The sequence below is a fragment of the Festucalex cinctus genome, chromosome 1 (assembly GCF_051991245.1).
Source record: "Festucalex cinctus isolate MCC-2025b chromosome 1, RoL_Fcin_1.0, whole genome shotgun sequence".
Lineage (NCBI taxonomy): Eukaryota > Metazoa > Chordata > Actinopteri > Syngnathiformes > Syngnathidae > Festucalex > Festucalex cinctus.
This window is the reverse complement of record NC_135411.1, coordinates 62,817,608-62,844,773: the sequence shown is the minus strand read 5'-3', so window position 1 is coordinate 62,844,773 and position 27,166 is coordinate 62,817,608. Positions and strand designations below refer to the sequence as shown.

At 41.7% G+C, this 27,166-nt stretch overlaps 1 protein-coding gene and 1 long non-coding RNA gene across 4 annotated transcripts in view; one reads left to right on the top strand and one right to left on the bottom strand.

Annotated features, from left to right (window-relative positions):
* The window catches only part of ntn1b (netrin 1b), a 69,786-nt gene extending 48,636 nt beyond the window's left edge, over positions 1–21,150 (bottom strand). Inside the window, exons 1-2 of one of the 3 annotated variants that reach the window (XM_077500888.1) lie at positions 19,439–21,150; positions 17,668–18,710 (exon numbers count right to left, since the gene is read on the bottom strand). In XM_077500888.1, the coding sequence (XP_077357014.1) occupies positions 17,668–18,710; positions 19,439–19,470 (1,075 nt within the window). In that variant the 5' untranslated portion in view covers positions 19,471–21,150. Of the gene's footprint in view, positions 1–17,667; positions 18,711–18,786; positions 19,012–19,438 lie in introns of those variants that run through there. The other 2 variants (XM_077500897.1, XM_077500906.1) reach the window with 2 other exon arrangements.
* Positions 19,343–21,274, top strand: LOC144004032 (uncharacterized). Its single transcript, XR_013279163.1, has 4 exons — positions 19,343–19,769; positions 20,474–20,717; positions 20,818–21,001; positions 21,102–21,274. It is a non-coding gene; the product is annotated as an uncharacterized LOC144004032 (long non-coding RNA).
* The last annotated feature ends 5,892 nt before the right edge of the window (positions 21,275–27,166 follow it).

The following is a 27,166-nucleotide window of genomic DNA, read 5'->3' as shown; positions in this document are numbered from 1 at the left end:
GACACTCCACAACATAAAAACCTTGTGACACAGAGCACAGACCCTCCATGTATTGTCTCCGTGCTCCGTCTGAGGTCATTATTTTTCCCAGTGGTGGGCTGAAGTGGGAACCAGACACCCTGCATTATCACCAACTCTCTATCATGAGCAATTGGGCCTCGATGTCTGTGTAAATAAGTGCAAACGCAACCAAAACGTTCTATGATGTCCTCGTCGGCGTTTACGTCAGCAGTTAAGGTTTTCCTGAAAGAGGAAACCGTCTCCGATAGAGGCACTTTCTGCAGTCTGGTTCTGTGAGAGTGAAGCTGGGCTGATCTGCTTGGTAGCTGTGGTGAGCAAGACGAACACTGTTAAACACTGGATGTGATCACTGATGAGAAGAATGACCATCTCAAGAGAGGTTGATTAATTTGGGTAAGTCTTCACTGAAGGTCCAGGTACCAAACAAACGACCAAAAATGTTCTCTCCCAAAGAAAAGCTGGTAAGTGGAGTGGTTGAGAGACGCACACATAAAACAAGCTGATGTAGAAATCTATAAAGGAGCAACAGGTTTTGCGAGAGAATCAAATCCAGAAGACACTTTCTTTTCTTTTTTGGCCGCCTCTCGTGTGCTAAACGCGGCCGCACAATCGGGGTTACAAAGTGGTCTCAAAGTGCTAAAGTCACATGCACTACATCATGACGGGATCGGTTTTGATTGATCGGCTGTGTTCCATCCCACAATTAGCAAATTTAGAACAAAATGCAAAAGGAAGGAAACACTCGAGCCATGTGCACAGTTAGATTGTCCTTTGCGCTAACATTGTCTCCAACTTGGTTTCATCAGTGTTGCTCCTCGTGTCAGCCAATCAGCTCATTTTTCTAGTCATGTTCTTCTCATCTGTTTGACATTCATGTTTATTAAATTCATTTCAAATTCTGCTCATTGTTGAATGTCATGTCATGTTGATTGTGGCACATGTGGGGAGTCTGTAGTTTTCCTCATGCAATTAGTTTCTGGGATTGTTTTGGACTTTGCCTTTTATTTGTTAACACTTATGTTTAAGCATGAAGTGACATTCTCAAGGGCTCCAGGTGGAGGAGTGGAACCGTCACTTGCCTTTGGTGCCAGTTGGCGTGGGTTCGATCCTCCGCCTGGGAGAGGCCCATGTATGTGGCCTACAAGAAGTAGGCCGCGTGTGCTAGTGTGTATATAAAAAAAATAAAAATAAAATAAAAAAATAAAAAAAATAAAAAAATCAATTAAAAAAAAAAGTGACATTCTCAACAAATTTAAATAGAGCAATGGTGTGCAAACTACAGCCCAGAGGCCATAAGTGGCCTGCCATCCATTTTTCTGCAGACCATGTCATACAAATGGGAGGGTGTCACAAAATAGGGACCACGAGTACTAATAAATCCTTTTATATAATGTAGAGCTTTTTTTTTTTTTTACATATGCAAAGATACAAACAAACTATGACTAAAATAATAAGACCGTTTCCATTCAAAACACTGTGGTAAATAAAGATAATTCCGTTTTTGTCATATTTGGGTTATGTTGGGTTTGGGTTTTTTTGTTTTTTGTTTTGGGTCTTCTTGTTGTCTTTTGTCCATGTGATCAGTGTTTTGTTGTGTTCCTCGTCTCTCCCCTTGTCTCGTCATGAGTAACCACCTCCACCTGTTTGTGTCTGTCTTCCCTTCACCGTGTGTTGACCAATCAGTGTCCTCAGCCTCTTGCGTCTCACCCAGGTGTGTCTTGTTGAGTCAGTGTGGGTGTATTTAGTCTGCTGTCTTGGCCCACTCCATGTGGGTGCATTGTTGGGTGTCTCGTTCTGTAGACTAGACATATTTTGCAGCCGCAGTAAGTCCCGTTAGTAAATCTTAAGTAACTGCTTTAAAAATTGTCATTTTGGTTCTGAATGTGGAGATGGGATTTGGGTGCTGTTAAGGGCAGGGGTGGATCTAGTCAAGTTGGATACAGGGCCGTTGGCCACCACAAAAATCTTTAAAAATCCTTAAATATTTGCCTTATCACCTTTAACAGAAAGTCATTATCTAGCAGTTGACCAAATAAATTAGAACATGTAAACAATTATTTATTTCTTACTTGATTGATTTTAATGTGTTTAATAAATTCAAGTCAATTTGAAAATGGTCCTTATGTTCTTCCATTTCATCTATATTACAGCTGTCAAAATTAATCGATTAATCAATAAGTTTCCATTCAAAACACTGTGGTAAATAAAGATAATTCCGTTTTTGTCATATTTGGGTTATGTTGGGTTTGGGTTTTTTTGTTTTTTGTTTTGGGTCTTCTTGTTGTCTTTTGTCCATGTGATCAGTGTTTTGTTGTGTTCCTCGTCTCTCCCCTTGTCTCGTCATGAGTAACCACCTCCACCTGTTTGTGTCTGTCTTCCCTTCACCGTGTGTTGACCAATCAGTGTCCTCAGCCTCTTGCGTCTCACCCAGGTGTGTCTTGTTGAGTCAGTGTGGGTGTATTTAGTCTGCTGTCTTGGCCCACTCCATGTGGGTGCATTGTTGGGTGTCTCGTTCTGTAGACTAGACATATTTTGCAGCCGCAGTAAGTCCCGTTAGTAAATCTTAAGTAACTGCTTTAAAAATTGTCATTTTGGTTCTGAATGTGGAGATGGGATTTGGGTGCTGTTAAGGGCAGGGGTGGATCTAGTCAAGTTGGATACAGGGCCGTTGGCCACCACAAAAATCTTTAAAAATCCTTAAATATTTGCCTTATCACCTTTAACAGAAAGTCATTATCTAGCAGTTGACCAAATAAATTAGAACATGTAAACAATTATTTATTTCTTACTTGATTGATTTTAATGTGTTTAATAAATTCAAGTCAATTTGAAAATGGTCCTTATGTTCTTCCATTTCATCTATATTACAGCTGTCAAAATTAATCGATTAATCAATAAGTAATATATGACCAAATTAATCAACTATTTTAATAATCGAGTAATCGTTTGAAGCCATTTTTTAATTTCAAATTCCAGCTTAACGTAATTGTTCACTGATTTCTGCAGTCCTTTGTGAAAAAAAGACTTATCTTCTGTGTTCAATCAAAATAAGAAATATCTGTTTTTACTTTTGTTACGTACGGGGTATGGATGGACCCAAAATGGGAGGAAACAGACAGGAAAACCAAGTGGAAGAATGATGTAAGGAACTTTATTAACTATGAAGGGGAAGGACTGGACGAGACGGAAAGGGAGCAGACTGGACTGGACGTGGAAACAGATCATGGCGGAGACTTGGCGGGGCGTGATGCAGAGACTTGGCGTGGCGTGAGGCAGAGACTTGGCGTGGCGTGAGGCAGAGACTTGGCGTGGCATGAGGCAGAGACTTGGCGTGGATGACTTTGAAGACTAGGCGTGGATGACTTTGAAGACTAGGCGTGGCTGACTTTGAAGACTTGGCGTGGAAGACTTGGCGTGGAAGACTTGGCGTGGAAGACTTGGCGTGGAAGACTTGGCGTGGAAGACGTGGCGTGGAAGACTTGGCGTGGAAGACTTGGCGTAGAAGACTTGGCGTAGAAGACTTGGCGTAGAAGACATGGCGTAGAAGACTTAGCAGACTAGGCGTGGAAGACTTAGCAGACTAGGCGTGGAAGACTTATCAGACTTGGCATGGAAGACTTAGACTTGGCGTGGAAGACTTAGACTTGGCGTGGAAGACTTAGACTTGGCGTGGAAGACTTAGACTTGGCGATAACAGACTTGGCAATGTAGACTTGGCAATAAAGACACCACTGTGACCAGACATGCAGACATTCACACAGCAAACATCAAACAATGCTCCCACACCCGCGTGAGACAAACACCACTCCCTTATACAAACACTAATGACAATAACAGGACACACCTGGGAGACACAGCAGGGAGGGGGAACCAATCAGCAATACACACCAGGAAGGGAAGACACAAGCAGGTGGACAAGGTTAACCATAACGAGACTGGGGAAGAAGACAGGAACACCAGACAACCAACACTCACCAAAATAAAACAAAAATCCAAACAAACTGAAACGTGACAATACCCCTCCACCAAGGGACGGCTCCCAGACCTCCCAAACACAAAACAAGCCAAAAAAGGGGAGGGCGGGGACGGGAATGGGAGCTAAACTCTGCCCCTAATCAGGGTACGAATACGAGTCTACCAAGGGGCGAATAAACTGCCTTACAAAACTCCATGAAATCTGGATCGGGGGGCGGCCCAGGAGGTGGCATTATTGCGGGCTCAAGGGACAAAAACAGGGGTGGCGCCGCCAAGGGCCGTTTCCCGCGGTGGGCCCTTCTCTTGCGCCGCCTGGCGCTGGGTCCCGGGTCGGCCGCCATTACCGCGCTGCCCGGGGCGGACCCCAAGACCGGAGACTTTGGCTGGGGCGGAAACAAGGAAGCTGGGGACTTTGGCTGGGGCAGAGACGAGGAAGCTGGGGACTTTGGCTGGGGCAGAGATGAGGAAGCTGGGGACTTTGGCTGGGGCAGAGACGAGGAAGCTGGGGACTTTGGCTGGGGCAGAGACGAGGAAGCTGGGGACTTTGGCTGCGGCAGAGACGAGGAAGCTGGGGACTTTGGCTGGGGCAGAGACGAGGAAGCTGGGGACTTTGGCTGGGGCAGAGACGAGGAAGCTGGGGACTTTGGCTGGGGCAGAGACGAGGAAGCTGGGGACTTTGGCTGGGGCAAAGACGAGGAAACTGGAGAAGGCGGCAACTCTGCCGTGACGAGGGGACCTGAGATGCCAATTGGCCGTGACAAGGGGACCTGAGACGCCAGGGGCTTAGGCGGCACAGGCGTTGCGGCCAGGGACTGCGGCGGCTGCGGCACAGGCGAAGCGGCCAGGGGCTGCGGCGGCAGCGGCACAGGAACGAAATCGCGAACTTCAGCTTGGGAGACTTTTCCGATTTACTGCCTGAGCCATGCAGCTCCTGCTGTGTGGTTAGTATATCGCTCATGTCAGCTGGAATCTTCTGGAATCTTCTCTGTAAGACGAGGCCAAAATGTTTTTGGTCTCCTCTTGGATATAAGCAAACAGTAGGAGGGGCATAGCTCAGATGGTAATGGGGCAGTCTCCCAAGATGAAGATCGTGAGTTCGTTCCTCAACCCTTGAGTGACTTTTTTTTTATTATTATTCTTTATTTTACTCTCTTCCAAGTGTATATATTACTCTAAACCTGAGGGGCCTATTTGGTCCCACTCTAAATAGAGTCAAATTAACTCTACAGAATTTACTTACGAATACAAAGTACAAAAATAACCAACAATCACTGGCTAATAAACAGTAATTAGGGGGCTTTTGTAATACATTTTAATGCAAATTAAAATGAATCCAATTAGTCGATAAATCGATTGAATAATCAATAGATTAATCTACCGGTATTCTTAAAATATTCCATAGTGACCGCACTAGTATGTATATGGCCCTCAAAAAAATAAGTTTGGATACCCCTGGAGTAGAGTATTAAAAATGTGCTTTAGGTTTTCACAAACAAACCCAATAATGTTCATGTGTACCCAGAAATGGAGGAACAGCAGTTAAATGTCACTACATGTTTTTATTGTGCAAACAGCAATGACACTGAGCTGGTTGTGTCGGGTGGCAGTGTAGCGGAAGAGCAAGCTTGAGCTCTGAAGCTGAGCCACGAAGCGTGTCCCTCCTCTGGCCAATTAATCATTCCTAGCCTGCCCTTCTTCACACTTTCCAAAAGGTTCAATCTGTGCACACCCTAGGTGGTCCTGATGCCACGCCGGATTTTCCCTGTTAACCTCCATCCAGACAGACTTTGTACAAAGCTCCAGCATCCACACGTACACAAAGTCGTGTCTATTTCAGCTATAAAGTAAAATGTAGCTTGTAGACAAGCAAACAGTGTGAACTGTCACTGGTACAAAAAAAAAAGATTCATATTCCTTTTATTTGTGAGTTGACAATAGTCTTGATACAATTTAAAATGTTGTATGCACTGTTGTATGCAGCAAAACCTATAGATGAGGACTACAAATGGACAAATAATATGAAGTGGTTTCAATCTGTAAAAGGCCATCATTGCACATGACATTTTTTAAGATATCAAAACTCTTGCCCTTTCCAAATGGCTTCTTTCTGTCTTGAATTATGTGCTCAGAGAAACAACCAAATCTAGAAAGCATGCCATTACCCAGAGGACACTGGGCTGTAACACACTGACTATAAAAAAATAAAATAAAATAAATAAATATCCACAAAATGCATTTCTTTGTTTGGTAGTCATTTGTATACAGAAAAACTTTTTACCCTAGTCAGACATGCTTATGTTGAAGAGCGACTGGAGGCGACAGAGTGAATGCCAGTTTTTGGAAGCATTGTTCTCGTTGGTTGTTATGTTGACTTAAGACATGGTTTGCATCATGTACAGCAAATACTGAATAGTCATATTATTTTATTTTTTAGCTGAGACTCTCAGCCTTCATTGTGGACCAAGGGGTCTCACAAGAATGTATGCTGACCTTTAACGTGTTTGATATTTACATAGCTGTTCATAAATATACAGTACATTCAGTAATTTATTGCTAATTTTCTGCCATATTCATTTATGCCACAAACAGCCAAGCTACAAACACACAATATAGACTCCATGAAACAATATTGTGTAAATGTAAGGGTGAGGGTTTCTTTTCTTTGACTTTTTTATACACTGAAGTGGTTAAAATGTTATTTTGAACCGAGTGGGGGGAAAAAAGAAAAAAGCTCACTTTAAAAGTTCTGTTTTCTCATTCCATATTTCTTTTCATTTGAATCGTTATTATGATATAAGTGGTCAAATGGTTTCTTTGTATTCAAAATGTTTATTAAAGATGACAGCAATTGTGCCTCTGGTTTTCCTCCTTCTTTTAGTATATTTAATGGATCTTTTTTTTCATGCAGAGTGCCCTTCAAAAGCTTTGGAACAGTCAGCCCAATTTCTTCATTTTTGCCCTAGACTGAAAACATTCGGGTGAGATCAACATTGAAGCACCCCCAAGGTATTTACTGCATTGGGAAACCATAACTTAGACCAGGGTTGGCCAAGTTCGCCCCTCGAGAGCCCCTATCCAGCCTGTGTTCCATGTTTCTCTCCACCAACACACCTGATTCATGATCAAGATCGTTATCAGGCTTCCGCAAAGCTTGCTGATGAGCTTAGTCATTAGATTCAGCTGCGTTGAAGGAGGGAGGCATGGAAAAGAGGCTGGATGGGGGCTCTTGAGGACTGAACTTGGGCACTTCTGATTTAGACCATAGGATTATGTTATGTCTATGATATGGGTGATGCTCACTAGCAGATAAAAGGCATGCTATGGTGTTCAAATCCATAGTTTGGCGTGACAAATCTCAAACATTCCACTTTTTCCACTATTCAAATTCCCTTGTTGATTCACAATTATATCTTGGGTCCCTATCTTGCAACACAATGAAGGAAATTGGTTGCTACTTGCTTTAAGATGGACAATATTTTTGTAGGTTTCAGCTTCTGTTAACATCATGATTATGAATGAAGATTTGTGATCACAAGCAGCTTGCTCAGAATCGGACAAAAGGCTGCCATGAATTTGACATCAGCTTATTCACTGGCAGATTGTGGGGGTAGCAGCTTTAGCAAAGAAGCCCAGACTGTCCTCTCCCCAGCCACTTCGTCCAACTCTTCCAGGACAATTCCAAGTTATTCCCAGGCCAGCTGAGTCTCTCCAGTGCCTCCTGGGTCATCCTGAGGTCTCTCACAGTGGGACGTGCCTGGGACACCTCAACCAGGGATGTGCCCAGGAAGCATCCTGCTCAGATGCCCGAGCCACCTCATCCGGCTTCTCCCAATGTGGAGAAGTAGCAGTTCGATTCTGAGCCCCTCCCAGATGACGGCCAATCTGAACCTGTCTCTACGGGAAAGAACCGACAGAGTGCAGAGGAAAATCATTTCGGCCGGTCCCTCACACGTGAACAGGACCCCAAAATTCTTCAACTCTTCCACTTGGAGCAGGATCTCATCACCGTCCTGGAAAAGGAAATCAATCCTTTCCTGACTGAGGACCATGTTCCCTAACCCCGGGTTTTCACCGGATGCGGTTGCGGTGCGGTTGCGGTTGCGGTGCGGTGCGTCTTGACTGCGTGCTCCGGACGGGTCAATTTTTTTGTCAATCCACACCGGCTCCGCACAGCTGCGGTCCGGCAGCTCCGTCGCCGCCCACTTCCCAACGTGTCTCGCGGGACCGCGCGCGCGCGATCATGTGGCATTTCACAACGACAAACATACAGAAAGTCTGTGCTCAACAGAGAAGCAGAAAGAGAGGTGGACTTCTTTTGATTTAACCTTTTCTTCTTCTTCTGCTATGAGATTCCATGCAGCATCCTTTTTTTGTTGTCCTTGTAAAGTATATTAATAACGAGAGTCGGGTCAGTGCGGGTCCACTCTTTATTTCTGTCTTCCCCGTCCGGCTGCCGCTCAGTACGGCAAGCGAGACGGGCACAACAAGCAATCGCGAACATCAAACTCACAATACATTACAGTCCTTATAAAAAGGATGTGCCGTGTCATATATTATTTTGTGGTTTTCCACCTCCAATATAAAACTCTCCTCGTCCATGTTCGCTGGTGTCTAAACCGTGAATGAGCACATGGCCCGGCGACGCCCACGTCACGTTTTGCTGAAAAACTTGCGAAATAGGAGCTGGCGAGTGTTTTATTCTGAAAGGTAACCGGAAATTTATTTTGAAACTGCCTCGGTCTTCCTGTCCCGCTCGATGTGTTTTGTGCTAGCTTGCCATTTGCCGGAGGCCTACCGCTGCGGCGTCCGGCAAAAATAGAAAATAGGTCTATCCTTGCGGAAGGCTTGCGGCACGCCGCAGGCCTTCCGCAGTCGACACGCAACGCACCCGCAAGCGGTGTAAACTGCACCATTCGAATGAATGGAATCTAATTGCTTGCGTCGCCGGACCGCACCGCAACCGCACCGCAACCGCAACCGGTGTAAACCCGGGGTAATTTCGAGGTGCTGATTCTCATGCCAACCCCTTCACACTTGGCTGCAACCTGCTCCAGCCAACAGTTGAAGAACGCAGCCTGATGAAGCCAAAGGAACCACATGCTCTTCACAAAGCAGATATGTAATTCTGAGGTCACGAAAGCAGACCCCTTCAACGCCTCAGTAGCACCTAGAAATTCAGTCCATAAAGGATTTTTAACAGAAAGTACCTTCCGCCTCGATGTTGTAAATCACATAAACAGACATAAAGCAGAAAAGAAAGCAAAGATGCTTGACATTGACAGTTCGTCTCGTGATGTGAAGGTCACTGCTGGGTGCATTTCCACTCACTAAGCGGCTGCCGGCCACATTGTTTGACTTTTCCACTGCGGCACCCCCGAGCTGCAGTCAAGCTTCGGCATGTTCTAGATGACTGAGACTCGGCAGTCCATCTAACTGGCACTCTGCTGCTGATGGGATTTTCAAGGGTGTGTGACTTTCAACCCTATTGGGAGGCCAAGAAATGTTTCCCAACCTGCTTCACACCTGTTTTCTATCAACCAGTGCAGGTTTTCGGTTTGCTTTCACCTGGAATCAATATTTTCCACATACTTACTCTCGTTTTTTTTTCTCAACTACAACTACTCCTATTCTCATGTAATCTTTATGATTAAATCCAATTTGTTGTTTTGGGTCGGACTATTTACACAGCACATCTGAAAGTTGTAATGTTCAAACCCAAAGGGGAAACAACTATTGTAGTCATCATTAATGGAGATCCAAACAAACAAACCGCCACAATAGCAACACATGCAGTTGTTGTTCTCTTCTTCGCTGCGTGTTAACTCCAGGCTTTGAGTGAATGTTATGTTCTTACATTAAATTTAATAGTAGTGGTTGCCTATGCCATGGTACTGGCACACAGTAATGGGCAAGAGAGAAAAAGGGAAGAACAAAGAGACGGGTGCGAATGGAGAATCATCTGTAAAGATCTATGACATCATCCTTTGCTCCAATCATGACATGAGCCAATGGTAAGAATTTCAAATGAGAGACAGATGGTGAGTGGGCCGGGCGGGGCCAGACCTGTCGACCCAAAGAGGAGGCGGGCAGCACAATCAGCGTGACAGTGGTCAGTCCCATGGACAAAGACGAGCAGAGAGACCGCTAAATCCTTGTGGTTGGATGTTGAACCAAATTAGGAAATTCTCTTTCAAAAGCAGACTGGTTCTGTGTTGTATGGCGTCTTGGGGCCCCAAGAGGCTCCTTGCTTCATGTCCGAACTGGTGTTTCTTCTTTCTGTGAGTTGCTGTCATGCAACAAGCTTGTCGAGGAAAGAAAGAATGCACTGTTTTTAAAAGGCGCTCTTGTTGTTTTGACTTTCAGGACTCACCGCGTGACTTGTAATCTGCAACGCTGTTGATTTTAAAAACTCTTCCTCTGGTTTATGAGCAAGCATGCTCCACATTCATCTCCAGAATGCTCCACGTTGTTAAATGTTTTCTCAGCATGTGTTTTAGTTCACCCTTTTGTAGAGCTATTGGAGCTCCCGGGATGAGAGCCAACCGGTAATTGACACAATCATGTCCTTATTAATCTACTTTGTATGCAACTCTGCAACTCTTGTATGGACATATGAACATTTTAGAATGTGTCTGTGGGGATTTTTTTTTTTTTGGTCCATTCAGCTAGAAGAACTTTTTGAAGGCTAAAAATCATTGTTCTAGTTCTGTTATGGTTTGGGTTTTGGTTTTTGCCACTTTTGTTGGATTTTTGAGTTTGTCATGTTGTTTCGGCTTTCTGGTTTGTTTCCCCTAGTCTCATTATTGTTAACCTTGTCCACCTGCGTGTGTCTTCCCTTCCCAGTGTATCTACCAATCAGCTTCCCCTGCCACTTGTGTCTTGCCCAGCTGTGTCTAGCCATTGTCAATTAGTCTGTGTGTATTTAGTCACCTGTTTTCCGTTCAGTTCTTGTTGGTTCATTGTTGCTGTTGTTATTTTCGTCACGCCTTGCTGCCAGGTTTTGTCCTGATTCTTGCCCTGTTTCCCATGCATCCGAGTCCTGCCTTTTGTGTTTACTGTTAGTAATTTTATTCCCTGCTTTGTTTTGTACTTTGTATCTTATGTTGCACTTTGTTTTGGTTAAATTAAAACTTATTTAAGAGCACCCCTGCCATGCCTCGTTTGCCTCCCTGCACTTGGTTCTATCTCCACCACACCAGACCTGACAAGTTCATCCCAAAGAATTTTGATGGGGTTGAGGTCAGGGCTCTCAATTTCTTTCACGCCAATATTATCTAAGCATCCCATAATATAATTTATTTTGTGGACCTGAAAGAAAAATCCACCCAAAACTGTTGCAAAGATGGAATCATACATTTGTCCACAATTATATGATAATAATCGTTGTCTTGGCCTCCACAAAGTCAAATATTTAGATGTCTTTTTTTTTTTTTTTTTTTTTTTTTGGGGGGGGGGGGGTGAGCAAACCCTGCTGTCTGTGGAAATTTGTACATTGGAAGATTATCAGTGTTTTTTGTAGAGTTTTTGTGTCATTATTATTATTATTTCTCAATGTGTTGGGTGTCAATTATATGTGGATTTTTATTATTTGCAGGACAGCCTGGGTTCTTACGCCCAATGAAGAGTTGTGAGCTGCATAGTTTTAAGTTGTAATATAACAATTTACCACTAGATCGAAGACACACAGTAGCTTGGTTGCACTTGCACTAAGTCTTATACTTCCCAATACGACAACGCAGGACCATCATAGTACCTCCTTGAGATACAAATATCCAAACATTCATAGATACAAACGCTGACTGATGTCCATAAACGTCATTCACAAGTTTGTATTTTTAAATGCGCACCACAACATATTGTACAGTACTATGGTTTCCTTTTCTGCCGCAAACCACGTTGAGCAGCACCGCTCCATATACACATTTCCAACACACATCTACATTCAGAAGAAGAGGAAGACCACTCAGTTTTCCAGACGCAGAAGAAGACAACAAAGAAGGAAGGCTACCAAATCCTCTGCAATGCTTTTGTGAACCTGTTCCAGGAGATACCACACTATTTTGGACTGTGGACACTATCTGTGTCCAAAAAAATGATTAAATCTTTTCCACTTTGATAATCAGTCCTGAATATAAAAATGTGTCAGTCATGCAAACTGACATTTGGAGGTTGTGTGAACACAATCCATACAAAGTTTCACTCACAGAAAATGAAAGCCATTTTACAACTAACTGACAACTAACTGACTACAACTAACATAAAGCTTTGGTAGCTCTTTCAAGATGGTCACCAAGAATTTGGCTTCAGAAGTCCAAGGAGAAACAAGTGTTCTCTGTGACTTTGGAAAGAGGGACTTCGGGACACAAAATAGAGGAATATAAGAGGCTGAACGTTAAGTCCTGAACCTGAAAATGTCCGTAACAACCTAAGGTAATGTTCTTGGCTTTCATCAATAAGTAATTGCATTTAGGCTCATTGTTCCCTTGTTCATGCTTCAATCTTTGAATGTTAGCTACAGACAGAAGAAACAGAGCTGAACTATTGAAATGGAGATAAGCGCCGATTGACAAGTGGAATTAGGTCATAGTTCTTTGTGTTTATAAAAAGAAATGGTATGCTTAACTGTATTTCGTCCTGGTCATGGAACTGATATTGTGTTCATTTGACCTTAGTTTATACAGTTTTTGATGACTGCACTGACTAGTGCCAAGTTGCAAATAAAGTGAAACACTAATTTGAAACCTGAAGAACAGCTAGAATGAAAACTGAAACCCAAGTCTACGAGGCAAACCGGCAATTGGAAGTTTGATCGGCATGAGTAAAGTTCTATTGGAACACAAACTCTTGACAACTGTCACTGTCACATAGGCAGGGTCTATATTTGCTACATCTTGTGAAATTGAAATTAGAAGTTTCAAAATGCTGCAATGCAACATTTTAATTTTGTACTTTGATGTCAGAGAGGATATCTGGAACTTTTATGCTGTATTAAGAGATCATCACAGACAAAGAAGGCCTAAATTGTGATTGTAGACATTCAGTTATACTGCTAAAATGTTGTCAACTGCCGTCAACGTTACTTATAGAAATCCCAACCATCAACATGTTTTTTTGTTTGTTTCTTTGTTTGTTTGTTTTTGTAACATTGGGCAATGCAAACAAAAAAACAAAAACAAAAAACTACAAACTATGGCCAGCAAATGGCAGCTTGTATCTCTTTTCATTTGGATCCGTGGATGATGGATCAAAGCAATTGATATAAAATGTCAACATGGCCGATCTTAGGAATATGTTTTCAAGGATGTCGTGAATGATCATAGTGTTTGTCACATTAAATTTAATTCACAGAGCGTCACTAAACAAAAAAATATTAATGTAAAAGTCACTGTTGTGCAGAAAATGTATCTTTTCACAAAAGCTTTTCTCCTTTTTTTTTTTCCATTTCTGCTTGGTATCAATCAAACTACCTAATTTCAAATGGTGATTACTAAAGAACGGAATTAGATAGAATATAATGAGAGAATGGAATCCAGTCATTCATATGTTATGTTTACAGTCATAGCACACAATATTCTGTTTGCCTTGAAAGATGAGTGAAAATGCTTGAAATGGGCTGCCATTCTAGGAGTTGTCTTTTTGGATAACGTTTGGCAGTAAAAAAAAAAAAGTTCAAAATGAAATATCCCATTCAGAAGAGGCAAAACAGTCATCTCATTTGAAATAGAAACTTCTAGAATTGAAGCGATGTCCAGTGAGATACAAGAAAGTGATGACACCCTGGTGCACCCATTTTGGGGGGCAATGATGGTGAACATGGTCACTAGTTAAACCAGTACACTGCTGAACGAGTGTCTGCTGCTTATGTATGTTATAGCAATGTAGTACATTCTTCAAATTGCATTTGCTTTGTCGATTGTCCATCTCTCCTGTAAAATCTGCTTGAAGTTTGCCGGTATGTAAATTCCTCTTGACTTAGCCACCCTCAATGCATGCAAGTTTGTTGTGCTACACCGCTTAGCTACTAGTCTCGTGAGACAATTCCTCCCTTGGAAAATGGAGTCAGTCTGACCCACTAGCTAACAGCTCCGACCGTAGAGAGAAAATAATAGACATGAGACACTATATACGTCTTCATTCTAGCAGAACAAGGTAACTCTACTTTGTGTTTACCTTGAGAGTGATATTGTGTTGGTTTGGACACGTGTGATGGTAACCAAGCTGAACGGGATGCACCCGCCTGAAAACATCTCACCTGTTCATTGAGCTGAGGTACAACTAGAATTACAAAGTATTACGATGGCAATGATACACGTGTGAGTGATGAAAGCTACCGTTTCCAACTCTCAGTATCCACTTGGCAAGCAAGAGTTTCCCACACAGTTTGCCTTTGCAGCCCATCAGTCAAGGCAGACAGTGGGTGGGGGAGGGGTGGACTGGCCTGGCAGCACAGGTTCATTGCTACACTGCACATGGCGAGAATATGAAGCAGCTACCTGGGACATGACCCGTGTCATCAGATGTGTTTTCTCTCAACTACATGCAATCATCTTCATCTGGATAACGGCTTCTGATATTACTAGCCATTCAAGTTAAAAGTGAGTGTGCAAATTATTACGTTTTTTTCTGAATCAGAAAGAATACTGTAATAAATAGCTATGCTCATTCATTCATTTTCAACTGCTATTTGTGTTCAGGGACGAAGTGGAGCCCATCCCAGGTGACTTTGGCAAACAGTTCATAAACTGTACAATATGCAATAGAAGACATTCTCCAGTCAATCACGGGATACGTTATAAAATATTATTTGTTATTTTATGTACTGTTTCCTGCCAAAAATAATGTACAGACACTGACCAGCTTTTACATTCACACTATGAGTGGGAACTGACTGCTGTATTACATCCTTCCCTTTTCTATAGCGCTTATCTGCACTCGGGTCAGGGGTGAGCATGCAGCAGCTTGTTCAAGCTGACGCTCGGAAAGAAACAGGGTACACCCTGGACTGGTCGCCACACCATTGCAGTGCAGGTACAGACAAACAGCCACTCACACTCCCATGCATGTTTTTGGAATGTGATTGGAAACCGGAGGGAACGCTCACATAAAGAACGTTGTATGAATATTACGCTAGCGATATTACTGCAACATGTAGCTAAAGAAATGACATTTTTATTATCTATAAATATATGAAATATATATAATATATAATATATATATGTATATGAAAGAATTTTTTTTTTTCATGCAACAAAATAAGCAGGATCACTGTTTGATGTTAGTAATGCCCCTATATATATATATATATATATATATATATATATATATATATATATTAGGGATGTAACGATAACAGCAATATTGTGATATCATAATATTAAAACTGCCACAATATATCGTCATGTCACGTTATTAAAAGCAGCACATCTGTTAAAATAGTCGGGTTGATTTCCATTTGTGCCGTTCTAGCACCCTCTGGTGGCTATTTTTTTTTAGTGCAGTTTAATTTTTATATGGCATGTTTTGGCCCTTCTGTGTTTAAAATCCACGCTAATGGTCAGATGAAGGGGAACATAATTTGCTTGTGAACTGAGTCAAATTGTGTAGGAACTGAACATGCGTGTGTATTAGCAAGTGCCTCAATATATATATTTATTTATTTAATATTTTTATAATATTTTTCATTGCAGTCATTTACAAAAGCACAATATTGTTTTGTTTTTTAGTCTGAGCTCATTTTTTTTTTTTTTTTTTTTTTACAATATTGTGACCTTTCTGTATCGCTACCCTCCCCACACTATTGTGATAATTATTGTATTGTGACCTTCATATCGTGATATTGTATCGTGATGTTTGTATATCGTAACATCCCTAATATATATATATATATATATATATATATATATATTTCTTCGCTATAATGTGCACTTCACCTGCTTTTACATAAATGAGGAAGCTGAGGACTGATAAACTATTTTTCATCGCAGCCCATTGAAGCAGGCCCGTGTCTTTTTCCATGCTTTATGTGTCACACCCACCTTATTATGTCCTCTTAGAGGTGATGGTGAAAGCGGGCCTCCCACACACAGCGAGATGGATGGTGCAAGTGACAAGCTTTTTGTTTTAGTCAAATACACTCACATGCCGCCTTTGCAAGGGGCCAAAGGCGGAGACTAAGCTGAACAACTTGTTCACTTGTCCTGTTTGGTTGAGCGAACCAACGCATTGTCACAACTTGTTACTTTTCCAGCTTTGCTCCACGGTGCTCAGGGCAGTGAATTGTTGATATAGCCCCCCTGAAGGCACCCCCTTGCGCCGCTTGAAAAAATAAACATTACAGCAATACCTTCACTTGCACTGAACTCTTAAATCAGGATTTAAATGGCCTCCCACTGTGTTCGTTCTGAATTGCTAGCCGGCTTTTTAAGGCAGCTCTGTGGGTGCCATAAAATGTCAGTAAAAGCAGCCTAATTGTTAGTCCAATCTGTAAGGGCAACTTGTGAAGGAAACACAAACATACACCCCTGAAGTCTATCACTGCAGCTGCAAAATGTCCTTCCCTCTGCAGTATTGGGGAAAATGCTCAAAGTAGCATTACATATTTTCTCCTCTGGAATTTTCTTTTGATGCAAGTCGAAATCAGAAGTTAACAAAGTGCATCCTCATCAGTTAAATGAGCGGATATTGATTGATATACTGTAGAACAACTTAGCAACATAAATAAAAAAATAAGAAGAAGAATCTTAACCACCTTTAAATCTCAATTGGTCTAAATAAATTGTGTTTCTTTGTGACTACTTATTTTTAAATGGCAATATCCACCCATCCATTTTCTAGAGAGTATATCTTAATTTATCCACCATTGCTTGTGACCTGGGGGAAAGGCGGGCACACCCTCGATTGGTCGCCAACCAATCACAGTACACATGTAGAAAAACAATTAGTTAACCCCTTATCTTATATTCACACATATGATCGATTAAGATTCTTCATTTTACACCCTGAAAACTACTGCGTAAAAATTGGACCGACCCTATAAGTCAATTTGTCAAAAATAAATAAATAACAACAAATATGAAATGTACAAAAAACAAAAAAAAATGGTAAGGTCAAATTGCACCGGTCCAATTTTTGGCTTAGTTTTTTTTTTTTTTTTTTTTTTTTTTTTAAAATTCCATAATTGGGTTGTTTTTGACCCATCAGTTTTAAAAGTGTACTGAACAGACATATTTTGGGGATAAGAAACACCCCAGAATTGTGTATTATCAGCATCATCATTTATTATTATTATTATTATTATTATTATTATTATTATTATTATTATTATTATTATTATTATTATTATTAGAGGACTTGCAAATTCCTCACAGCATGGCCAGAGGTGAGATTCGAACCCCTGCAACCTCAGAAATGTTAGGTGGACATGCCCCTACATAACATGTCAAAGGTTTTAAAACGTGATATCATTATTAAAAAATACAATAAAATATGATGTTGCAATTGGAAATGTGAGCATAAACGACGGGTTTTGTTTCTTTTGGAAGAAACGACATGTTTATTTCAATGCGTTGGTGCGTAATTCCCGTGCGTAAAAGCAGATTTTGACCATAATTACGCAATATTTTTCATCCCAAAGTATTGTAAGAAAGCCCCTAAATGAGGATTGTGGCTTACCGACACATTCGTTGGCCTCCCTCGCCGTGGCGCGCTGCCAGGGTCGGTCATAGTGGAAAGGTTTGCACCTGTCGCACTCGGGTCCCGCCGTGTTGTGCTTGCACTCGCACACCAGTTGGCCTTCTCTGTCCTTGACGCACTTGGACGCGTGGCCGTTACACTTGCACCGTCCGCCCACCTGTAGGTCCGACACGGCGTAGTAGTACGAGTCCCGGGCCAACTCCGAGTCGTCCTCGTTCTCGTCCCCGAACGTGTGCAGCCGGCTAAAGATCACTTTAATGTCGGTGGCCGTCACCCAGTCCTGGAGCACCGGCGAGTTGTCGAAGTCGTGCGCCGACGGTCTTCCGTCCAGGGTGCTGAAGGCGATGAGACCCCCAGTCAGCGGGTGCATGTCCGTGTGGGAGTCCGTGCAGATGGCCTCCTGCTCGTTCTGCTTGGTGATCGCCGCCTTGTTCTGCCGGTTGTACATCTTCTTGCACTGGGTCGAGTAATACTGGAATGGCACCCAGGACTTGCCGTAGTCCATGGACTTGTAGATGGCCATGGATTCTGGTCTGGGTGAGCAAAACTGCAAGCTGACGTAGGTGACCTCGAACTTCTTGCCCAGGGACAAGGTGAGGGTGACGTTTTGGGGAAATTGCGCGTAGTTCTCCGACTGCCAGCAGGTGAGGTTGTGAGGGTTGTTCAGGTCAGTCAAATAAGCGGCCGGGTGGCACTTCTTGGGGTCCCCCGCGTCGCAGGTGTGGCAGTCCCGCGTCCTGTCGTCTCCCTTCTCGGACACCACGCAGTACCTGGCCGCGGGGGAGCCACACGTGCTGGACACTCGCACGTCCTTGCCGAAGGCTGAGTTGACGAAGTCGGGGATGCACCTTCGGGGGTTGCCGTTCTCGTCGTAGCACGGGTCTGGAGGGGAGGACTGGGCAGCAAACATGCTCAGCCCGTAGCCCCCAAAGACCCTCTCGGCCAGGGCGCAGAGTGTCACTAAGGTCAACCAAACCTCCAAAATCGTTTGCATTGTAGTCCGTGCGCCGCGGCGACTTCTCCTGACATGAGAGAAGAAAATCAGCACAGTTGCACATAAGACAAATTTTAGTCGATTCATGAGTATGACATTCTTACCTAGAAAATAACCCTCACTCAAATAAAAACCTACTCAACTAATCTGCGTGCTGCAAAACACCTAAAAATATGAACCATAACCTTTTCAGTTTATGCACACAAAAAAACACTTGGATTGTATTTTTCCTCTGATGGAATGAGGTGATGTGAAGGGCCGTCTGGCTGTGAGTGTCTCTGCCTGCGTGTGTCCACACTCAGTCACACCTCTGGCCACCCTCGGCTCTGTCTGCCCCATTCCATCTGTGGTGGGCTGCAGAAAAAGGGGGTCCTCGCTGCTCGAAAGAGGAGAGGCAGCCACCTCGGTGAGTCATTGGTGGGGGACAGCGTCATCTTGTGGTCAAGATAAGACTTCAATACAGATCATTTTAAGAATTCAACTTTGTTTGTCTATCAAGAAAATAACCAAGAGATGTCCACACTATGGGTTGCACAATATGGCGTGTTTTCCAACATTAATTAAGCCCAGGTACACACCCATTTTACTTAAAGGTACACTCAGTATTATACAGTGGCATCTAGTGGTGAAATAATAAATCATTCGGGAAAAAAAAACAATTGTTTGTGTTAGTAGTATGTAAAAAGATATGTTGTATCGCATAAACGTACTTTTTTAAAATATAACGGTTAGTCTAGAAATCGCAAATTATCTTACATGTCCGCGCCTCGCCTGCTAGTGTCTGCCATGTTTCGCCGCCATCTTTCTGCTACGGGTGCCGTCAAAGACAAATTTCAGCGCTCCATTTCTTAACGCGTTTTTGGAACGCACTTCCGGTTTGTATGGCGACCGCATGTCCACGAAGAAGAAGAGTTTCCGGTCCCCGAAGAGAGCATTATCAAGCATCACACTTACTTTGGGAATTTATTTTATTTCAGCGCGACAAAACAAGAGTTTATATTGTATCCGCATTTGCCAGATGGAGAGAAATGAGGAACAGACTAGGTTTGGGACGTGCCGGTGCCTTCGACTGCTTTCTACTTGACCGGTAAGTAAGAGTACATTTGTGTTTACGTTTTGAGAGCGAGAGAAAAAGTATACTCCGTACTAATTAATACGATGTTCGTACCTTTGTTTTACGATCACTGTATCTGTTGATTAGCAACTCCGCACCACTCGAACGATTTCGTTATGTAGCTACTTGCTTTGAAAAAAAAAAAAAGATTCCCGCTGGCACGTTATATTTAGAGTAAATGCGCAAGTTATTGTGTAATGTAATGTAACTGTGATTTCGGAGGTATATTTGCCCATAACTGCAATAGAGAATCTAAAGCATACTGTATTAGTGGAGGAGTTGAAAATTATTTTCGTTGTGGTTGGTGAAAATAGGGTTCTCGAAATTAATTTTCGGCAGGGAATAACTTTCTGGACTTAAATGCTGGCTGTACCGTAAGCACTGCTAGAGTCTGAACTCTCCCACTCAAGTGTGTACTGGTCCATTGTGTAATTGGGTGCACAAGAATTTACAGGCTGCCACGTTTTCCACGGAAATTCGACAAGCAAGCAGCCTTTGCATATTCTATGCAGTATGCAGTCAAGTTACTTTTATCTAGCTAATACAATGTTTTGGGCCCAAAAACTAAAGATCTTACCTCTATTTTGGGGGCTTTGTTGGAAAGTTGGTGACATATAGTAGTATCATCAATTATTCTATTTTATTTTATAATTGTGTTTTTGTTTGTGTCACACTAGATCAACAGCCAAACTTGAGGGGTTCCAGAACCATATTCTGATGTATACAAGCATTCATGCACCGTTTAAATACATCACCGACCTGCAAGAAAAAAAAATATCAAGGGGAGAGTCAGCAGCCATATTGGAATGCCCCGAATGAGGACACTTGAATGGAGGACCCCAGAAGGCTTCGGTGTTGTACCACCAGTATCTCCACCTACCATATCTGAGCTACAACAAACTGAAGTCAGCCGACGTCTTGGTATGTCATTTACATATGGACGGCATTGCACACTACATGAACTTTTTGTGTGAAGCAATACGGAATGGTCACATGTACAAGCACCACTTGTTTTACACAGGACCTGCTGACCAGGTGTCTGAAGCCATGGAGTGACTCCTCCCTCACTTTCCTCAGCAGCCAAATTGGAATGCCCCGAATGAGGACACTTGAATGGAGGACCCCAGAAGGCTTCGGTGTTGTACCACCAGTATCTCTACCTACCATATCTGAGCTGCAACAAACTGAAGTCAGCCGACGTCTTGGTATGTCATTTACATATGGACGGCATTGCACACTACATTAACTTTTTGTGTGAAGCAATACGGAATGGTCACATGTACAAGCACCACTTGTTTTACACAGGACCTGCTGACCAGGTGTCTGAAGCCATGGAGTGACTCCTCCCTCACTTTCCTCAGCAAGCCTTTGAAGAATATGATATCATCGTTGGTGGGAACATGCCCTCACTCCATAACATGTACTTGTGCAGTCAAGGAGCATGTCAAACTTAATAAAACCAGCAAACATTGAAGTGACTTCATTTTTACTGCAGTCTGTTCACACAATCAATGGACAAGCCTTCCTTAATTTTGCCCCAATAACATCATAGAGTAGGCGAAAAGTAGTGTTACAGATCATACTGTGTTCGGGAGAGTTTGAGGAATGTTGCAATGTTAATGGGGGGCAATGTCAGCACACACACACAAAAAAAAAAACCACATCATGGTATTGAGTTAATCAGATATTTTAGCTGTGTACAACACATACCTGCTCTGTAACACTACTTTTGGCCCAAACCTGTATGTCTATTTTCCATATTTTGAAATGCACAGCGTATTGGTAAAATTCTGGAACAACTGCAATTCATGTAGCTCATTATATTCTAACAGCATTTTTTTTTTTTTTTTTAGTTAATATGTTCATTTCATGTAGACTTTTATTTTACTTTATTTTATTCATTCATTTTCATGTACTGTACCTTACATTCATTGGCCAATGAAGAATTCCTTGTCATTGCAAGCATTTATAATAATTCTCCAGGCTTTTGATGTTTTACATTTCTGGTCATGTAAAATAGTGTGAGGTTAGGTGTCGAATGAACACTGCATGTTGACGCCAAAGGAAATAGTATTTTTTTAGTTATTCAAAATGTACAAATTAACACACAACAACAATATACAAGTTATACAAACTACAACAACAAGTGTCAGACATGGACTAATTATATGCCAGGTAAAAAACCTTTGTATTGTCCTCAAGGATCTGGGAAAGTGTCACTTATTTGCTACAAGTCCACCAAGGTGCCGCAGTCTGGGATCCAGGTACAGGAAATCATGGTGGTGCTGATGTGGGATCCAGGTACAGGAAATCATGGTGGTGCTGATGTGGGATCCAGGTACAGGAAATCATGGTGGTGCTGATGTGTCAAAAAGTATTTCTTGGTGTCAGTCTATCAGCTGGACTTGGATATCTTCATGTTCCTCCATGGTCATTTCCTGTACGAGTCTCTGCAAGAAGGTAACAATTGTATGTCAGATGAGGTACCAAACAATGAACTGAAAGTCACTGAGCCAATGAAGTACATTATTACATGAGCAAGACTATTTGTGAAAGCCATGTAAATTCCTGCACATCGAAGTACAAGGAAGCTGTTGTATCTTCAATCAAAACTAATTAAGTTGCTTAGTGATATTTATTAGGTAAAATTGTTCAACATGGTGACAAATCGATATCTGAGTAAAGGGTTTCAAATGTTTTTGTAAGCAGCACTTTTCTGAGTGGTTAGTAGCAACAAGACACGGGGGGGTTTACGAGTCTGAGTTGCATCTGTGTAGTTCAGTTAACACCATTATTTTTGCACGATATACTAAACATATCAGCAAACGATGTAATCTAAATACCACATATTCCAAGCAAAGGTATGTTTTGAGCCATTCACATGCATGCTCGAATGGAATTATTTTTCCATGATGACATAATTGTACGTTACGAGGCACCGCGTTCTCTTCCTCGTCGTCTCTCTCGCCCCCTTTGAGAGGGTCCACATGTCTATAAAACGTATAACATAACTGTGTGTTCTCTGTTGCATGGTTTAGTTACACTAACAAATATGAACATAGATAGCCATTATCATTAGCTGACGTACAGTATTTCCAAACAATGCCGACAAAAATATTAATTCTGAAATTAAATGACTAAATCACAATTATTAGGGATCTGTACAGTATGTCTAACAAATGCAATTCACTTACGTCATCACTCGAGGGAATACCAGAAGTTGTTTGCGTTCTGTTCCGGTGAAATTGGTGGTAGGCTGTTGAAGTAGGGTCTCTCTGGGACGCCGTAGTTCGTGTGCTTAAAATCATTGCATTATCTTGTTTGACCGATAGATGGCGGTCGTGAGCTACACACTGGGGCTTTAAGAAATATTTCACAGAACACCAACAAATAAGATTTGATTTGACTTTGATTTGATTTTATTGAACATACAGCATAAACACACAGAGAGACAGCAGAAAAGAACATTTTAACATAAAAGAAACATAAAATCAGTCAATAACAATCTGCATGTTCAAAAGGGAGTAGGAAGAAGTTGAAAACTTATCTAGTCCTACCCTATTCCTTATATATCTTTTAACTTATTTCATTTATAATACAATAGGTTATATTTCATCCATCCATCCATTTTTCTTTGACCGCTTATTCCTCACAAGTGTCGCGGGGGCTGCTGGCACCCATCTCAGCTGGCTCTGGGCAGTAGGCGGGGGACACCCTGGACTGGTTGCCAACCAATCGCAGGGCACACAGAGACAAACAACCATCCACACTCACACGCACACCTAGGGACAATTCGGACCGCCCAAATAACCTGCCATGCATGTCTTTGGAATGTGGGAGGAGACCGGAATACCCGGAGAAGACCCACGCGGGCATGGGGAGAACATGCAAACTCCACCCAGGAAGGTCCGAGCCTGGACTCGAACCAGAGACCTCAGAACTGGGAAGCTGACGTGCTAACCACTCCCCTACCGTGCCGCAGGGTTATATTTCAATAAAAGAAAATATATGATCCTGCTCATATAGCATATATACATAAAATTAATAGAAATAAACGATAATAATACATCCACATACTCACATATACAATTTTCATTACACTCATTCTGGTACATCGGAATTTTTTTTTTACATTACTACAGATTATTGGAATAATGATGATATTGACTTGATTTATTTACATTGACATTTTTTACATTTGACATTTTTATTATTGCGTCATGCATACAACAATTTTCCCAGCCCACATGGGCTTACAAGACACCAAACAATCAAAGTGGCCTGGCACCAGACTAAAGCAACAATCTGGATCTGTTTGATTGAACACTAGACTAATACATACACTCACAGTTCCAAACATGTTCTATTGCATCTACTGCCATCTAATGCCGGAAGTGCATTTCATTGTTCTGCCTCACATGCTGGCATAGATATGAACAAAGATATGTTCCATCCATCCATCCATCCATTTTCTTGACCGCTTATTCCTCACAAGGGTCGCGGGGGCTGCTGGCGCCTATCTCAGCTGGCTCTGGGCAGTAGGCAGGGGACACCCTGGACTGGTTGCCAACCAATCGCAGGGCACACAGAGACGAACAACCATCCATACGCACAAGCACACCTAGGGACAATTTGAAGCGCCCAATTAACCTGCCATGCATGTCTTTGGAATGTGGGAGGAGACCGAAGTACCCAGAGAAGACCCATGCGGGCACGGGGAGAACATGCAAACTCCACCCAGGAAGGTCCGAGCCTGGACTCAAACCGGAGACCTCAGAACTGGGAAGCGGACGTGCTAACCACTCGACTACCGTGCCGCCCAAAGATATGTTAGTAATTAATAATGATTTTCAGGTAAATTTTAATTTGATATTATCCTGTAACTCTCCTGATTATCTCTTACACCATACTAGCACCCTCATTGAGAATCTTTAAACAGCTATATGCTATTTTGGAAGACATTTTGTTGACTGCTGAAGAGCTATCTGCACTGAAATGCTGTGGAATTGATTGAATTGTTGCGATGTAGAATGTGAACAAGGTGAAAGGGGGAGTAAATATGCAGCCGATTAGGTCTACACTTACTGTACAGGGTATATAATCATGGACTTTCATTTGAATTTAAAAAGTTCTATTTTCAGTTTATATGTTTTGTGAGATTATGTTTTGGTGACTACCGATACCAGGTGTTAGCATCAGTGCAAATACCAGCCTTATTTTAACAGCTCCCAATACCAATCTGGGCCATCCTCTTGTGGCTGTTCTACAATCAGGAACTATCCATCCATCCATTGTCTTAACCGCTTCTTCCTCACAAGGGTCACGGGGGTGCTGGAGCCTATCCCAGATGGCTTCGGGCAGTAGGCGGGGGACACCAGCCAATCGCAGGGCACACAGAGACGAACAACCACCCACCGATCAGGAACTAGAAATTAGAAAAATAGAAAAATTTAACAAAAATGTTAAATTGATTTACATACAGTAGGGTTGTCTTGCCACAATTGTATGTCATTGTTTTTTGGGGGGAAATTACTAGTGGTGTCAGTAATAGTGGTATCGGTGACTACTCAAGAGCTGAGTATGGAAAAAAGTGGTATTGAACATCCCTAATTATACACGTCGAAAATTGAGCCAAAACAAGTCCAAGTTGATTTAATTTTTAAGTACAAAACTGTATTTTTCAGTTGAAAATATCTGATTTATTCATTCATTCAACCATTGTGGTCTGTTATAATGAACACACGCATCGAAGATGAAACTGAAGAAAACTCTGTTAGGATATAGTTTATTAACTATATATGTGCACCTGCTTTGCAATACAACAAAGGAAAAAACACTGATTTCTTGACATTAATTTTACTGGTATGGCCCAATTGACATCAAGTTAGTCGGTTAGGCTGCTTTGTGTCTAAAGTTAAGTGCTTCCAGGCAGACAATCAGATTTGATTTTGTTGACCGATTAGCCCTCCCATAAAAAAACAAAAAAAAACAAAAAAAACTTATATAGGAGACTTCTTACAATACAAAAACATGCTTTTCTCTTTAAGCAATTAAAAAACAACACTTTTTGAAACTGTCTTTGTTTTGATGTTATTCAGTATATATTTACAGAACAAGAGGATTGAGTATTTATATTGTTTCCGCCCATTGGATCATCTCCAAGTGTAGCTAGAGTAGTTATCAAACAAAAGCAGGGGAACTACATGCAATTACACAATTGAAGCACCGCTCGGCATGACTCAAGTGATGACCATAAGGCAGGGGTGTCCAAATTTTTAATTTGAGGGCCACATACAGAAAATCAGAAGGACGCAAGGGCCACATAATGTTATGAAGAGAAATTGTGTTTAGTCCTAAAAATTGTACAAATAATTTATTTGTGCTTTTGCATACTAAGAAAAATACTACAGTATATAAACAAATTTATTTGTAATATGTCAGTAGGGTTATTAGTTTTGGAATTTTTCATTTTAGCTAGTTTGTATTAGTTTTCAGGGTGGTTCTGTTAGTTTTTATTAGTTTAGTTCTTTAAAAAAATCTTAGTTTTAGTTTAAGTTGTTAGTTTCAGTATTAGTATTAGTTTTTTTTTTTTTTTTTTTTTATGTTATTACTTATGCGCAATATTTAAAAAACACCATGGGAGCAACGTCATCTGAAGGTGCTTTTCTATTGGCTGTTGCTAGATGACGTCACTTCTGTATGACATACTTTCCAAACGTCATTATTATGGTTTATATCAAAATAAATCTACTAAAAAACAAATTTAAAATCATCCCCAAAGGCTCATGCATTAAATAAATTACCAAAGACTCAAACGAAGGACATGTTTACTATAATTAGTAAATGTAGTTTCAGTTAGTCTTCGTTTTTAAAAAACGCATTTTGGTTCATTTTATTTCGGTAACAATATAGTTTTTTGAATTTTAGCTTTCTTTTTCTTTTTCTTTTTTAACTAAAATAACCTTTAATGGCACCTGTTTTTCGATACCCTCCCTTCTTACTTTGACCATCTCCAAACATTATTCTTTTGTTTATTTTATTTGAACTGAGTCAAATGCCATTTTTAGCATATGTTGCGGGCCACTGAAAAATGGATGGCGGGCCGCAAATGGCCCCCGGGCCGTAGTTTGGACACCTCTGCCATAAGGTGACTGGTTTTGGAGATGACCGACTAGAGAAACAAACTTGACCAGAATCTAATATCAGTAGCAAATATTCACAAGTAAAAGTGTCACCTATGTAGTTTTGTGGCCCATTGAGTGCCATGATAGTTTGAGTAGATCAAAGTGTTTGGAACATGACAATGGTGATGCAGTATTCTTCTGTCCTGAGTTCATATCTTAAAGAAAGGATTTCAAATATTCGCACAA